The 15,756-nt window shown below is 37.0% G+C and overlaps 1 protein-coding gene across 3 annotated transcripts; it reads right to left on the bottom strand.

The window, feature by feature from the left end:
- Positions 1 to 599: 599 nt before the first annotated feature.
- On the bottom strand, positions 600 to 12,763 carry LOC141754649 (CMP-N-acetylneuraminate-beta-galactosamide-alpha-2,3-sialyltransferase 1-like). 3 transcript variants are annotated; one of them, XM_074613880.1, is made up of 8 exons: positions 12,665 to 12,763; positions 7,704 to 7,746; positions 5,766 to 6,051; positions 4,192 to 4,388; positions 3,859 to 4,038; positions 1,282 to 1,327; positions 1,070 to 1,189; positions 600 to 926 (listed from the first exon to the last, which is right to left on the bottom strand). In XM_074613880.1, the coding sequence occupies exons 3-8, from the start codon at positions 6,033 to 6,035 to the stop codon at positions 759 to 761; spliced, it is 981 nt and encodes a 326-aa protein (XP_074469981.1). In that variant the 5' UTR covers positions 6,036 to 6,051; positions 7,704 to 7,746; positions 12,665 to 12,763; the 3' UTR covers positions 600 to 758. The 3 variants fall into 3 exon arrangements, with proteins under 3 accessions (XP_074469981.1, XP_074469983.1, XP_074469982.1); XM_074613882.1 differs by lacking the exon at positions 12,665 to 12,763 and having other exon boundaries at positions 4,192 to 4,385; positions 7,704 to 7,915; XM_074613881.1 differs by lacking the exons at positions 7,704 to 7,746; positions 12,665 to 12,763 and adding an exon at positions 7,173 to 7,271.
- Between the last annotated feature and the right edge of the window lie 2,993 nt (positions 12,764 to 15,756).

Genomic DNA, 15,756 nt, shown 5'->3' with positions numbered 1-15,756 from the left:
TTGATAACAACCTTCGTAGGACCACTTAGCATGATCTCGTTTGTTAGGGTTAGTTAAGCCAGATAACGAGAATATGACCTGGGTATGTTGAACTCGCTTTGTAGTACAGGCCTCAGGAGATTCACATATATAGTATCATGTAAAAACACAAAGATCAGTGTCTGAGAAAACATTTCATGTACTTCCATTACCTACTGCTAATCTTAAAAAGGCCATTTTTATTCAGATATTTTAACATGGTCAAAGTGAAAATTGATGTTATTAGAGCAAACTTTCACCAGACAAAATATGTAAAAATGTCATCACATCAAAACTACTTTCTAGAAACAATCAATGCTTTGTAACATGCTGCCATGTCCGGATTTCAATTCAAACATGTTTTTTTTTTGGGTCAGAACTTACTACTTAATTTATGTATTTATAAATTAAGCAGTTGTGCATTGCAACAGTGTCCATCAACAGCACAAAATGACAATAAATAAACAATGAAAAAAGAAAAATACACATACAGCAGCTTAGAACAGCCGTTATCCTACATTTCATTGGCTTTGATTCATGTCACTTGGGTAGCTTAAACACCCTCAATGGGATCAGTCAGGTTCATTTTACATGTAGTTTATTTCCTCTCCATAGATCTGGATGTTTCACCACTCACAGTTTTAATCTAGTTAATGTTTGCAGCAAAGGGAGTCAGTCCCAGAAGAGATGTGTAAGGCCGATGCTTCTTGGCCTAAATACTTTAAATGCTGAGAGAAAGATCACCACCCTTGATAAAACGTGAGTTTTCGTTGCATAGCTAGCTCCTGGATGACCCCATACTCATGATTCCCAGGATGTACTCCAGTTTTTAACTTCCTGTCTTTGAGTTTTTCCCAGTAATGGCTCCAGTTCCCATCACTGTCTGCTCCATAACCAAACACATGGACCTATCGGAAAACAATAACAAAAAAATCGTAGTAAAAGCCTCAAAGCTTTTTCCATCAGTCATCAATCACTTGCATCCACTTATTAACCATTAGTGTGTTACATCAACGGTGACGTTACAAGGAAAATATAAAAGTGAACTCACCTCGTCACAAATGTGCAGGGCAAGAACCAGAGCCAGGAAGCCAGTGGATGGATATCTGCCCTTCTTTTGCAGCCACATGTCATGAACATACCTCATGAAAGCTGGGTTCATGACCATCACCTGTTAGGAATCACAATTAGGCTCTTTTTTATGAACCATTACCTTTGCAGACAATAAAGTTTATTGTTGAATGCATTGGAAATAATACTCACCAAATCCTTGTTAGCCTTGATATTTGACTTTACTGGCATGTATGACCTGTTGAAAATAGCAGGACATGTCAAACTCAACATCAAATGAAGTAAAGCAGAGATTATTTTTAATATGAATGCTTATTTCAGGAGGACGTTTTATTTCACATTAGGCTATACCAAACTCTGAAGACTTTTCAAAGAAATTTTACACAATAGAATTGCTGTAAACCCAATTCCGTGTTAATTTTTTTTTCACTTACCTGGTTGGGCAAGTGGGTCAGAAATCGAATTGCCCAAAGCACAATTTTTACTTGCCCCTATACAAATTGTTTTATTTATTAGGGGTTATCAAAAAGACCAAAGTTAATTGTCATGTTTAATCCTTATTTAAGGAAATTAATCTGGAGTTTCGTCGATATCCTCTAACAACACCCTACTAATCTCCCGCAGTATAATTGAAATGCTCACTTGCGCTTCAGCTCGTAACCTTTGTCTTTACCCACCGCCGCTTTTTCGCGAATGGCCGATCGTTACTGTGCATGTACAACTCAACAGAGATGAGGAAACGAGATGGCTCACTGCTTACTTCCATCATCATCTCCGGAAAAAACAATGTGTCTCTTTTACGGTTAAGTGAGTTGCTAGATTTACTAGCCCACCACAGCATTTTACTTGCCCCGGGGCAAGCGGGCAATGCTTATTGTTGAGCCCTGAGCACGTGGATGATCCTCATTCATTCTCGTTGTCAACAACTTTCACCCCCTCCCCTGCTCCAATTTATACGGTTTCAAACCGACAGGGCAGATCATCCTCAACACACCTGGGTCAGTGATTATATAGAAGCATCTTAAGACTAAACAAAGACAACAATAGTTACGGTTTGTCTGAGACATAAACTCCAGTCTCTTACATGACATACCTGAATGGAAAATTACCCCTTGCACTCGAACTCAGCGTTTGCATTGTATGTACATTGTGCTGCATGAATGTTAAGGCCTATAGAGTTACTCTGCTTAGTGACAGAAGTTTAGCAGTTGGTGGTCAGTTGTCACAGAGGAGGGTGCTCTTCGTTGCCTATGCCCCCTGTAAGCGTACAGAGACCTTCAGAGGGGATACTCTGCTGAAGTAGAACTGCATTAATGCTTATTATCACAGAAGAAGTGGTGGGAATGCTTGCACTGTAAAACCGAATAAGTTCACAGTACTCAAAATGTTTGATGTAACTGATTACCTAAGAATATGTAAGTAATAATGTTAAATTAATTATAATTATATAATTTACATTTCAAGTTCTCTGAACTTAAATATAATATTTCTATTTATTTCTGCATACTAAATTTGATTGATTCAATCATACTTATTAAAATCATATATTATTATATATTCCTATAGGAATATATGCATTTATGGAAATGATTGGGCTCATATGTTTGGAGATGTTGTCCTCCTTCAGAGAGGTAGTCTAAATCCCGTGCCACAACACCGACGTTACTCAGTACATTTGGTTTGACAATTGGGTATTATGTATTACCTTTCCTACTGCAGCACACAGAGAGGATTAAGTAGTTATCAGACCAGGTTTCATTTGTTTAGTGGTGTCCAAGGTATTCAAGGACACATGATATTGGAAACAAAGAAAGAACGAAGAAAAATATTAACCCAAAGCCGTAAAAAGGATTATGCAGTCCAATGACCACCACCATTATGGTCCAGACGGAAACATCTCAACTCAAACATCTACAGCATGGATTGGCACTAAATTTGGAGCAGATATTCATGGTTTCCAGAAGATGTATCCGAATGACTTTGGTGATCCCCTAACTTGTTCCCTGGCGCCACCATGAGGTTGACATTGGGGGTTTTGAATGAAATGTTTCAACAAACACAGGATGGATTTCCATGCAATTTGGCAACATTCATTGAAATTTAAGGCATTGCTGTCTGTGTGTTAACTTTTCATCTAGCGCCATAATCAGGTTGAAATTATAATGTCCTTTGGTTTATATCTGCAAAAGTAATGACATTCCCATCAAGTGCAAATTAGCAAATGTTAGCATGCAAACACGCTGAAATAAAATTATGAATATGGTTAACATGATACATGCTAATGATCATCATACTGTAGTAGCATTTGTCAATGTGAGCACATTATCATGTTGACTTTAACATTTAGCTCAAAGCTAGCTCAATGTTTTTTTTCCAGTTGGTCGTTTTGTCAGTCTAAACAAACAGGACAGAGCAGATATGTGATTGGCTTTTGGGAAAGGGGAATTTTGAAATGAAAACTACTGGAATGAAATAACCAACCTATTTAACATACAAGGATACTGACCGAATTAACTACTGTAAGAAACAACCAGCATAGCAAAATGTAATCTTATTTCTTCTCAAAACATTATTAGTTATGTAAGTAATGTCATCTGAAGAAAATTAAAACCAAAATATTATTTTAGGAAAGTTACAGGTAATTTGCACATTGTGTAAAATGAAAATAGACAAGAAAAAGTATACCTGTATGAGGGTTAATACTGAACACTATATAGGCTACTGGGGACAAATGATCATATATACATAGTCCATAAAAATATGACTCACTTTCCAGAGAATCCGGTGGTGAGGGCCTTCGTGATCCACTCAAGATCCAGTATCTTAAATGGAACCAGCACCAGATGGGTGGTGTTATCTAAATCCACAGCGCTCTCTGGATACATGATCCGATGAGTTGTTCTGCTCCCAACATCCGCTTCATAGCCTTTGATACGACCAGTGTTCATTCTAGAGATAGATTTCATGTCACTGCTTGAAATTTATGACTTGAGAAAAAACTTTCATGTGTGTCCCACTGTCTTAAATCATTGTGGAGTTTTTTTCAGAAGGGACAAAAGACAATAATAGATTAAAACAGCTTTCTTTATCTGGAGGATTTACCGTATGACGACATCATGGAAATCTATGAGAGGTCCATGATGTGATCTCTTCAGATTCCCAGAGTTCCCCACCACAGCACAAGTCCTGCAGCGGTCAGGTCTGGGTTCTATAACAACTGGACTGGGTGGAAACATCTGGAACAGCCTGTCCACTGTTCTTCTGTAGGTACTGAAGCTGCGTCCTTCAGCCTGTAACTGCTGTCGGGAAAACAGAACATAGATGACTGTTAGAGCAGTCATGAGTTGTACTAAATAAACAAATTGTCAGAGGTTGTCTGTAAGTAGCCAAAAATATTTTTGAAATACTGGCCTATATTGTGAAATGTTTACATTTTCTTCTTAATGAATACAGTTCAGGTATTTTCCTATAAACAAACAGAGGATCAAGGTTAATTTGTTTTATTGATAGTTTATTGGTTATTGTAAAGTTCTTTACTGCACATGTGTAGAACGTGTAACATAGAAATAAATGAGTCTTTCTATGACGCCCATGTCTATAATGGATTATAAACATACTTATAATGCGTTATAATCTTCTTATAGCACTCTATAATTATAGTTATTAGCACTCATACATATTCATAATGCTGTATAACAATAATCATAACACGTTATAAGGCATTTTATAATGACTTATAAGGTCAAGTATCATAATACTTTATAATTGCTGGTCACTCACTGACATTTTTCATAGTGTATTATAATTCCTGCGGTTGTAATAGATTATAATCACTGTTATAATTCAGTATAATGTGATCATAAATTACTCTAACTGGTGATTGTTTGCTTTAAAGGAACTGTGTGTGACATTTTACGGGATCGTCACATACCACCCCTTGGCTGGCGTCACCCTTGATGACAGCCTTGTGTTTGTTGGACCCATCAACCTCCCCTTCCGCCCGCTCTGTGTGTCTCTTTCACTTTTTAAACTACACCACCACACTCCCGGCACACTTTCTCGGAGCGTTTACTGTTGCATTTGATGTAACGCCCGATGCGTTTCATACCGGCGCTAAGGGGTGTCGTGTGCGGCAGTACTGAACCGTGGCAAAGCCTCGGTATTTGGTAACGCTCTGGGAATGAGAATGGGCTGTGTTATGGTTAGGATGGCCTCTGAGCGAGGCAAACAGCGTTACCACGGTTTTACACTCGGCAGCTCACGTTTCCGCAGTCTTGGAAGGGGAGGAGTGAGTGGAGGGGTACCCAGTTGGTTGCAATCTGCAATCTCACCACTAGATTTCCAAATTCTACACACTGTCCATTTAAGTAAAGTAAAAATTAATTCAACAACATTTTGTGTAGGTTTAATGATATTTTTTTCCACTTTAAATTACACTAACATCACTATTATTCCCAGAGTCCTGTCTGTAACATTGCTTACCTGTGGATAAAGAAGTTAGTTCACAGATACGAGTCAGACACCTTTCTACTGCCACCATTGAGAAGAAGTGGTCTAACTAAAACAGAACAGAGCTGAAGTTTTGCCACTATGATAACTGTTCAGTGAGATTGTATTTTACTGCTTGACACTGATTTGAACTGCTGGTTGAGAGACTGAACAAGGTCACAGTTTACCTTCCACCAGTTGAAAGCGTCCTCTGACAGATTGTGGTTTGCTGACAGAAACGGTTCAACAGATTTGTTGAAACGCTGAGTGAACCAGGGATCATCTTCAGATAAACAGCTGTCACAAGCACAGGGGATTCCGTCCCAAGGCGGCGAGCGTGGCGGCGAGCGTGGCGGCGAGCGTGGCGGCGAGCGTGGCGGCGTCATGTATACTCTCCAGAACACAGACATGCTGGTCACACCCAGCACGACAATGAGCACCTTCACCTTTGAAAACATCTTGGCTGTGTAATGCCTGTGATTGTGTGTGACAAAATACACAAGAGAGTGTAGTCAGAGGTGAAATGTAACTAAGTACATTTATTCAAGTATTAAGTACAAATCTGAGGTACTACATTTTATGCTACTTCAACTCCACTACTGTTCAGCTGTAAATATGGTGCTTTTTACTCCACTACATTTATCTGACAGCTTTAGTTACAAGTTACCTTGCAGACTAAGATTATACATATAACATGATGGATTTATAAAACATAACTACATCATGTTTTGTATGCAAAATATAATAAATTACCCAACATGATAGTTAAAATAACTTCACCAACTACAACAGTAAAATGCTAATTGCACAGGAATGCATCAGTAATAATACAACAATCCAGCATACATAGTAACACACAACAAAATTGTTATTTTTCAGCATTATGGATATTTTTAGATTTGATACTTTAAGTACATGTTGCTGATAATACTTAAGTACTTGTACTTATATTTAGTGGAGCATTTTCAAAGGAATTTCTATTTTTTTACTAAAGTGAATGATCTGAATACTTCTTAAACCACTGTGTGTACATTGAGGGAAACTCATAAACTGTGATATTTGTTTGTTTAAAGCTACAGGCTAATCATCAAAAGCAAATAAGGCAGTTTGGTAGAGGAGAGCTAAATCCATAAACTTAATTTCCATAAATGCATTTTTATATCCGACCAATACAGCTGCCAGTCATTAAAAATCAGATTCCATTAATTCTCTCATGGTTGAGGATTGAGTATTTAAAAAAGCAAAAGCTTTCAATTCATTCTAATTGTTGTAATCAATAATACAAAATTATAATAATAATAATGATATAATATAATAATGATACATCATTATCATCATTATTATTATCTTAACTTTATTCCTGTAGTAATATTTCCAGTCATTTATTAACCAAATATAACCTAAAATCAATGGCAATTATGCTGTCAGTTAAATTAATAATAAATCCATAATAACAGTATTATCATTATTTATATTATTATTAATACTATTACTCATAATACTACTAATAATAACAAATATTATTAGTATTATTAGTATTATTATTATGAAAAGTTATATAAGTTTAAATGTATTCATGTTTTTTTTTGTCCTACCTGATCAGAGAGTGAATCCGCTTCTATTCCAGTTATAATGAGTTAACAGGTATCGGAGGGTGATGATAAACTAGGTGAATGCTCATTGCTGCGCTAGATATCGATCATTGATTGGCACATCTGTGGTGGAGGGGTGGGGTTTGTACGCAGGAGTCCAAGATCCACCCAGACATTATTATTTAGAAACATTTTCTGCACAAACGTATAGATTTTACCCGTCATTATACTAACATATCATAAGTAAAAAAGAAATTCAAAGTCTATTACTTTTTAAACTTTGAAATTCATTATTTTTTCTCTCTATGTGGCTGTTTGAATCTCTTCTGTGCCCGCAAATAACCACCAATAAAATGAGATTTTCGTCTCTGATTAGATCGCATTTATTGTTGAAGAAATTTCACAACAAAACAAGAAAAATAGATGGTGAAATCTACAGGATTATAAAAACGGAGTATAGGACAGGAGAAGCTTTTTGCCAATAATCAGGGTGAAAAAAGAGTTTAAAAAAATTTTTAAAAAAAAATCCTTTACCTCCGGCGACTCTAGGTCATCATCTTCGTCCTCCTGCTCCAGACTGTGACAATAAAAAAGGAAAAAAAGAAAATCATCTCATCAATAAATCCACAAGGTTAAATCCACAAGGTTAAACATGCATCCAGTTAAGTAAAATAAATCTGGCACAAGAGTTGCGGTTAATCCGTCTCTCAGTCTGCAGCGCTGATAAGAAGCAGACAACCCAAACTTTATATTCAACATTATGAAGGAAATTAAGGATTATTATTTGACCTGCTGCATTGGAAAGAATACATGCTTTAAAAAATAATAATAATAGCTGTAACCAAACAAACTAAAGAGGCGCGTCAGAGAGAGATGGGAGGGATTCACAATCCGATGCAGCAGCATCACACGCACACACACAGCAGGTGCAGCAGCAGCAGAGGCACAGCTCCAATATTCACTGAGACAGGTTACAGTCTCACACTCATTACAAGAGTTCTTCTGGCCACTTTAATATGTGTAATGCGTTCTGTAAAGATTTAAATTAATAATAACAACAACAACAATAGGCCAATTCTAGAAATAGACGAGGCCTCTACACTGCTTCCCATTGTACAAAAGTGATGCCAAAGCATCTTTGGCAAAATATCCCGGATGAGAGCCAGCTGTCAATCACTCGAGAACTCCGACCAAACGGTCAAACTAGGCTTCGCTGATCAAATATGAATCAATATTCTGTTACGTTAATGCCTATTTCTCTCCTCAAATGTTTTCAGAATCATCTTGTAGTGCACGGTTTAGCTGTAAAATGAGAAAGTTTGAGACGCCACCGTCATTGTGAAATTTGGTGAAGGAACGCCAAGTTTCAGTCACATGACCGTAGCACAGCCAATAAAATGACCTGTGATTGGTCAAAGGCTGCATCCCAAAGCTCTTAATTGAATCCCCGTGACCCTCACTTGCGTCTCATCCTTGCGTCTTAGTCCTTCCCACCAGAGAAGCATGGAGAGACGCAAGGAAACCATGCGAAGACAGAGGAAACAAGGAAATACGGTTTAAGAGACATAAGACGGTCGTTTCCTCTGAAGCATCACGTGAAGCGACGTCAGTTTCTGATGACAGCAGCAGCTGATCACAACTGGATCAGCTGTCAGTCAGCTTTAACAGCTGTTTATGTCTGAACTGTACTAATACTAATAAAGACAAGTGCAAGCTGCAGTCTGTATTTCTACTGTGGACTGAGTCCTGCTTAGAGGACCAGGAACCATCTCTACTGGAACAATATCTTTATCTTATATATTCATTATTAGCGTCTGTAGTTAGTATTATTCTGATTGTGAGTTCATTATTTAATAACCCAGAATATGACTATGGTGTCTTTTGAATACTGGGTATTATTTATTAGGCTAAAGGGAAAATGTAAATGATGTAACTCATATCAAACCTGATGTTCAGGAATTATCAGCCTCATGTGACTGAATGAAAATGAGGATAAATGATGTAAAAGGTGTTTGTTGCTGACAGACAGACTCTCCTACTCTCTCTGACTTTAATAGAATCATTAATAAAAGTTAACGGGGGAAATAAGAGATCATGAAAAGAAAAATCTTTCTAATAAATGCAGAAAGTTATTTTAACTTAGTTTCTCGGGTTTTATAAACCCCTGTCAGTGTCAGGCTGCTTCACTGGCGGTGTGTGAAGGAGAGATACTGCAGGTCCTTCTGCTGCTGTTCAGAGCTACAGTTAACACAGACAAGCCTCCTCGATCCTCGATCCTCGATCCTCGATCCTCGATCCTCGATCCTCGATCCTCGATCCTCGATCCTCGATCCTCGATCCTCGATCCAGTAATATGAGCTTTGGAACAGTCTTCAAGATGGCGCACCAGAACAACTTCCGGTTCAAGCGAGGATCGAGGAGCGAGGAAATGAAAATTAAGAGCTTTGGGATGTAGCCAAAGTCTCCCGTCACGGGCTAGATTTTCTAAAGCCTGAAAACAGAGCCATGAGGAGGTGTAGAAGTTTAGTTTTCTCTCAGAACACTTGAATTACAATATGCTGAAAGGTTATTATGGACTTTTTGCCCAATGATGCCAAAAATATACTGCCTACTGCCACTTTAATCTCCAGGGGCATTATGAAACTCACCCTACCAAAAGTGGTTTGACAGACTGCTGGGAACATAATGAAACTAATATCATAAGTTTTGGGTGGGTACACTGTCAGAAATAATGTGCTAAGTTTGTACCTTTAGGGGTCCAACAGCTCTTCACTGGGGCAGTACCCTCAAAGGTTCACCCATTGTACCCTTTAACAAGGGTGCATTTTAGTACCCTTACCGATTGTACCTTATGGGGCCAAATATGTACCCCTGGGGACAAAAATGGACCTTCATTCTCTAGGATTTAAATGTACCCTTGGAAATGGTACAAATGTGGCCTTAAAGAGGTTACTGCCCCAGTGACAAACACTTTGTACCTTATGATGGCAAATTTGTACTCATGAGAACTACATGAGAAACAGTCAAAAATAATGTTTTCCCACATTTATTAACCTAAATCAATACATCATTAATCAATGACTTTTTTTTTACACTATCAATATTTAAATCATAAAAGTCATACAAAGTATGTTAAAACTGATATAAAAACATCACAAACATATTTTTTTATCAATACAGAATTTCAAAAATCTGTAAATTCTTTTCTGAATAATGTAAACTGTATCAAAGCAACACAATACAATTTCTTTTCCCCCCTTTTTTCTTTCAACGTTTTTCAGCCACAACTCCCTTAAAAATTTCAAATATTTCTAAGGGTAACATATAACTTATCATCAACACTGAACAGTACACATCGAGGGACTGAAAGTCTACTTCTTGTCCTGGTTTAATTAATCTTACAGCATAGAAGCCACATTGTGTTAATATGTAAAAATATATTTGATAAGAAAAAAAGAGGAACATTCTTTGCACGCAAGTTATCAACAATGAATAGCGTCATTGTTTTTATCATGATGCTCGCTATCAGATAGCACAGGTAGCACACACTACCCATGTTAATGATACACATGATGCCTGAAAGATTTGAATGATGTAAAAGTTGGCTTACTGTCATTTAGTCCACAAGTTATATTAAAGTTGGCTTCGTGGGCATTAATTAGACCAATATGTGGAAGCAGTGTCATTAAGGTGAAGGTGGTTCTTCTATACCTTGTACGTCTATACCAGGGGTCAGCAACCTCCAGCTCTTTATCCCCTTTCCAGTGGATCCCTGAGGATTTTTTTTTTTTTTAAATTAGTGGAACTAAATAACTGCTTTTTTGTTTAAATTTTCATTTTTATTTATCATTGTTGTAGGTCGATGGAGTATTAGGGCCACATTGAAGAAAAAAAATAAATCAGAGATTTCAAGAATAAAGTCATAATATTACGAAAATAAAGTCAAAGGTTTACGTGAAAAAAGTCGTAGTATTATGAGAATAAAATCTGAATATTATAAAGTAGTGATGTGTTATTTTTCCTTTTTTCTCGTAAAGTTATGCCTTTTTTTCATAATATTATGACTTTATTCTCGTTATAATACGACTTTTTTCTCGTAATATGACTTTATTCTCGTTATATAACAACTTTTTTCTTGTAAAGTTACGACTTTTTTCCCGTAATATTATGACTTTATACTCGTTATATTACGACTTTTTTCTCGTAATATTATGACTTTATTCTCGTAATATTACCACTTTTTTCTCGTAATACTATGACTTTATTCTCGTAATATTAAAAAAAAATTCTCGTAATATTATGACTTTATTCTCGTTATATTACGACTTTTTTCTCGTAAAGTTACAACTTTTTTCCCGTAATATTATGACTTTATTCTCGAAATCTCTGTGTTTTTTTCCCTCAATGTGACCCTAATACTAATACCCTAATTGTACATTTGTACTTTGGCCCTCACTGCATTAGACTTACAGTAGACTATAAACTGTGACAAAGCTGTATAATGTTTTGCAGCTTCAGACAGATTTTCTTTTTTTTTTTTTTGCCTAAAATGGCTCTTTTTATAGTAAAGGTTGCTGACCCCTGGTCTATACGGTCGTGGCATTTTTAATAGAGTAGATTGATCATTCGGGTCACAGTGACTGGTATAGGGGCTTTTCACCCACCACAGTAATGTTCAGTATAGTACGTTGGAGAAAGGGTAGTGTATTCTTCATGAAGGTAGGGTAAGCCGAGTCAAAATCAAAGTAGGCACAGGATGCTGCAATTACCCCATCTTCAACTCCTGAACAAAACAGGAACCTTCCTGGTCTGTGTCTACCAACTGTAAAGTTGGGTATAGGGACTTGAAGCATCATGCAAAATTACCTACTTTCCAGTCTTCAGATATGAAGATATTAGGCCTACTGTACGTTGCTGTCCTGCACAAAACGTCAGCTTCTCCTGTGCAAGAAGAACATCAGCTGTTTTCTCAACTTTATCACAATAATTTGTGTGTTTTTAAATAGTTTATTTTGCTTAAGAAGTAGGAGAAGTTTCTCAACCCACAAACGCTTTAGTTTATCAGAAAGAAATCCAAATCTACAGTGGTTTTCACAGGACAAACATGTCATTATGAATCATGTCTTTATAGATTCTCTGTATTTTTAGGGTGGGTTAAAACATATAAAATCAATAGTATGTTTGGAGCTCAGAGGAAGTGAGACTGACCACATGAGAACAATGATAATTATATTAATATAATATATAATATTGGGGCTATTTACCTTACCACTGTCATCATTTTAAAATATGCCCATTACTCAACAACAATAGGCTACCAATTACTATTATTACTGCTATTATTATGATGTGCTGGTGGCGCACACAGACACACATATTAGTATATGGCTACACTTTACGCAGCACATTAACTCTCATTATTCACACTTCTGCTGCACTATAATCATACTTTTATTTGATTGATCGTTTATGATTAGTCATTATTGTTTGCTCACCTCTCTCTCTGTGTGTGTTCGCGGGTTTCAATGATCCAAACAGGAGCAAAAGCCCAATCAGCTGTTAAATAAGCAGCAACCAGGGCGCATTCAGATGAGGTATTAGGTCACATGATTAAAGATGATCGATTTCTGCGTAAAACTATATTTTACTGCAGATCATTGTTTTGGGAAAGACGTGTTAAAATTGATTTTTTTTCTTTGTGTATTTTTTGTTTATTTGAGGAATGATTGAATACTCTTGAGAGAGATACTTGATGAGAGAATGTGTTATGTGATCAATTAACCTGATATGAGGGGATTCACATATTAAAGGAGACTCAAAGGTGGATGAGTCCGTTTGGTTACAGAGAAGGTGACATCTACTGATTTACACTTGAGCATGGAAGTAATTACAGAACTGTTGTAAATATTTTTTTTTCGGTATATTGACTTTATTTTTTGGTAAATATTTTTTTTTCAAAGTATGTCTAGATTAGTTTTTTCCACATTTTTTGTAAATATTTTTTCTATACGTCAACATAAATGTTTCCATTTTTTGTAAATATTTTTCTGTGAATCAACATTTTTTTCTGAAAATAGTTTTCTGTATATGTCGACATTATTTTTTTTCCAAATTTTAACTATTTTTTTCTGTACATCAAATTTATTTTTTCTACATTTTTTGTATTTTTTTTTTTTTTGCACTAATCTGCACTTTAGGATCCTGACCCGATACATTTCCTTAGTGATGGTCGAGGTTGAGGTTTTCTTTCTACCTGTGCTGAAAAAGATTCAAAACATTATTCTCAGCATGAACAGCGACATCTGGTGGCATACAGAAATTAAAGCAGCCACTCGGGAGTGGGACCAGAGCACTGTCACAACACCTCATTGTTTCAATCCCACATGTCTGCAATAGAAGTCTGCATATTCATTGTAATCTACTAATTGTCTTGTCATTTATAGAAGGCTAGTGCTGCAGTAAATGTATAAACAATATTATTGCATCGATATGCTACAATAAAATAAATCATAAATGTGTTGTTCAATTAGCCAACATATTATTTTATATTATATATAAAATATATATTTTATATCATTCACCTTTGGTGGTAGTAGCATAAACGATCAAGAACTTTATTGTCATAATGCAAGGTGCCCTCAAATGGTGCATTGTGTCAAAAGACTATTTACAAGGAATAAATAAGGCACCAATGAGATAAAATTAGTAATAAATATCAGTGATAAAAAATTGCAGAATCTGAGCAATATAAGTAACATGAGTGTGATACAATAACCCTAGAATACAACTAACAAGTGTGCATACATCATCAGCAGCAGTAGCAAAAGTCCATTAAAGGAAAGAAGTTGCTTTTCAGTCTATTTGTGCATGTGCGGGTTGATCTGAAGCACCTGCCTGATGGGAGGAGCTTAATCACATGGTGTCCAAGGTGAGTAATGTCTTTATTTATGTTCTTAGCCCTACCCATGCAGCGAGTGTTGTGAAGATGTTTTAGTGATGGCAGCTCAATGCCAACTATGTCCTGTGCAGTTTTCACAACACGCTGGAGGGCCTTTTTGTCAGCTCTGGTGCAGCTGCTGCACCAGGCTGTCATGCAGTTGGTTAGGATGCTCTCTGTGGTGCATCTGGAAAAGTTGCCGAGCAGCTTTTGGGGGAGGTTGGCTCTCCTTAGCCTCCTCAAAAAATAAAGGCATTGTGTGTGGTCTTCTTAGTAGTCCTAAAATCCACAATGATTTCCTTGGTCTTTTTGGTGTTTAGGACCAGGTTGTTGTTGGTGCACCACGTTGTCTACGCCCTGTATGTGCCTTCGTCATTGTCTGTTATGAGCCCGATGACTTCCGTTTATATTGGCAAACTTAACAACAGTGTTTGAGTTATGGATGGTTTGGCAGTCATAGGCTCTATGTCAACTATGGGGACATGCAATGTTCCTTCATGGATGATATTTATGTGACAAGATTTCATGTAAGTGGCAGTTTGGTTCATCACTCATTTGGGGAATGGTTGTGACGTGATTAGTGAGTGATTGTGCACTGGGGCAAAGTGAAAGGGGAAGTTCACAGGGCTTTTTTTCAACTGTGCTGGGCTTCAATCGGCTTCATTTCTGGGTTACAATTTCCCCAGCCTTTAAAAAAAATCGAGGATGCTGGACCAGTATGCATCTGGTATTGATTGTCAACTTATAGGTTTTGGGTAAAGTGCATTGCGGGTGATCCAGTACTACAGTAGTAGTAGTGGATCTTTCCTAAGTGTGGTTCTCTCAAATACCTAGGTAGGCAGAGAGACTGATTGACTGACCTGCTGACGCAGAGTATGAGCTGCTGGATCCCTTCCAGGAGGTGACAGATCCTGTCATCATTGCAGAGTACAAGTTCCACTTTGTTATCCTGAAGGAAATTGTCGCAATAGCTACATTTTTTAAAATATTTTTCCTGTATTTTCAGTCGTTATCATCTCGGCCTGTTCCCGTTTTTGCCTGCTTATTTCACCGTCACTGACTGATGTTGAACTCTGCTTTGAACTCTGATCACGTAAATGATTGATTGCTTTCAACTGCTCTGCCTCTCAGTCCTGGGTGTGTCTTTATTTTGAGCATCCTGTAGCAGCACCCTGAAGGATGGATTTCAAACTCCATCAGCAGATCAGGATAATGTCAAACAATCTTTCTGAGGAGGAACAAATGCTGCTTTACCTTTTTTACACAAAACATCTGTATTTGATAGGGTTGTGACGATTAGGGCTGCTCCCCTCTCAGTCAATTAGTCGAGTAATTGGTCTTTTTGATCTTAGTCGACTAAGATTTTTTTGGCAATTAGTAATTTTTTTAATGTCCAAGTCTTTTTCCATGCTGAATGACTTATTTCCATGAAACTTATGAGCACATCTCTGGTAAAACACAAGATTTAAAGTGGTGCTTTTGTGTGACTCTTTGTGGAGAAAGTTTTAAAGATCTGTCGATTAAATCAACTCATCAATTAGTTGACAAAATCGTATGAGTGTTAGTCGACTAAAAATTTCTTTGGTTCGAGGACAGCCCTAGTAATGATACATCGATCTGGATCGATATACGATTCAATAATCAATGATC

The sequence above is a fragment of the Sebastes fasciatus genome, chromosome 17 (assembly GCF_043250625.1).
Source record: "Sebastes fasciatus isolate fSebFas1 chromosome 17, fSebFas1.pri, whole genome shotgun sequence".
Classification (NCBI taxonomy): Eukaryota; Metazoa; Chordata; class Actinopteri; order Perciformes; family Sebastidae; genus Sebastes; species Sebastes fasciatus.
The sequence above is the reverse complement of the archived record's forward strand: the minus strand, read 5'-3'. Positions and strand labels throughout refer to the sequence as shown.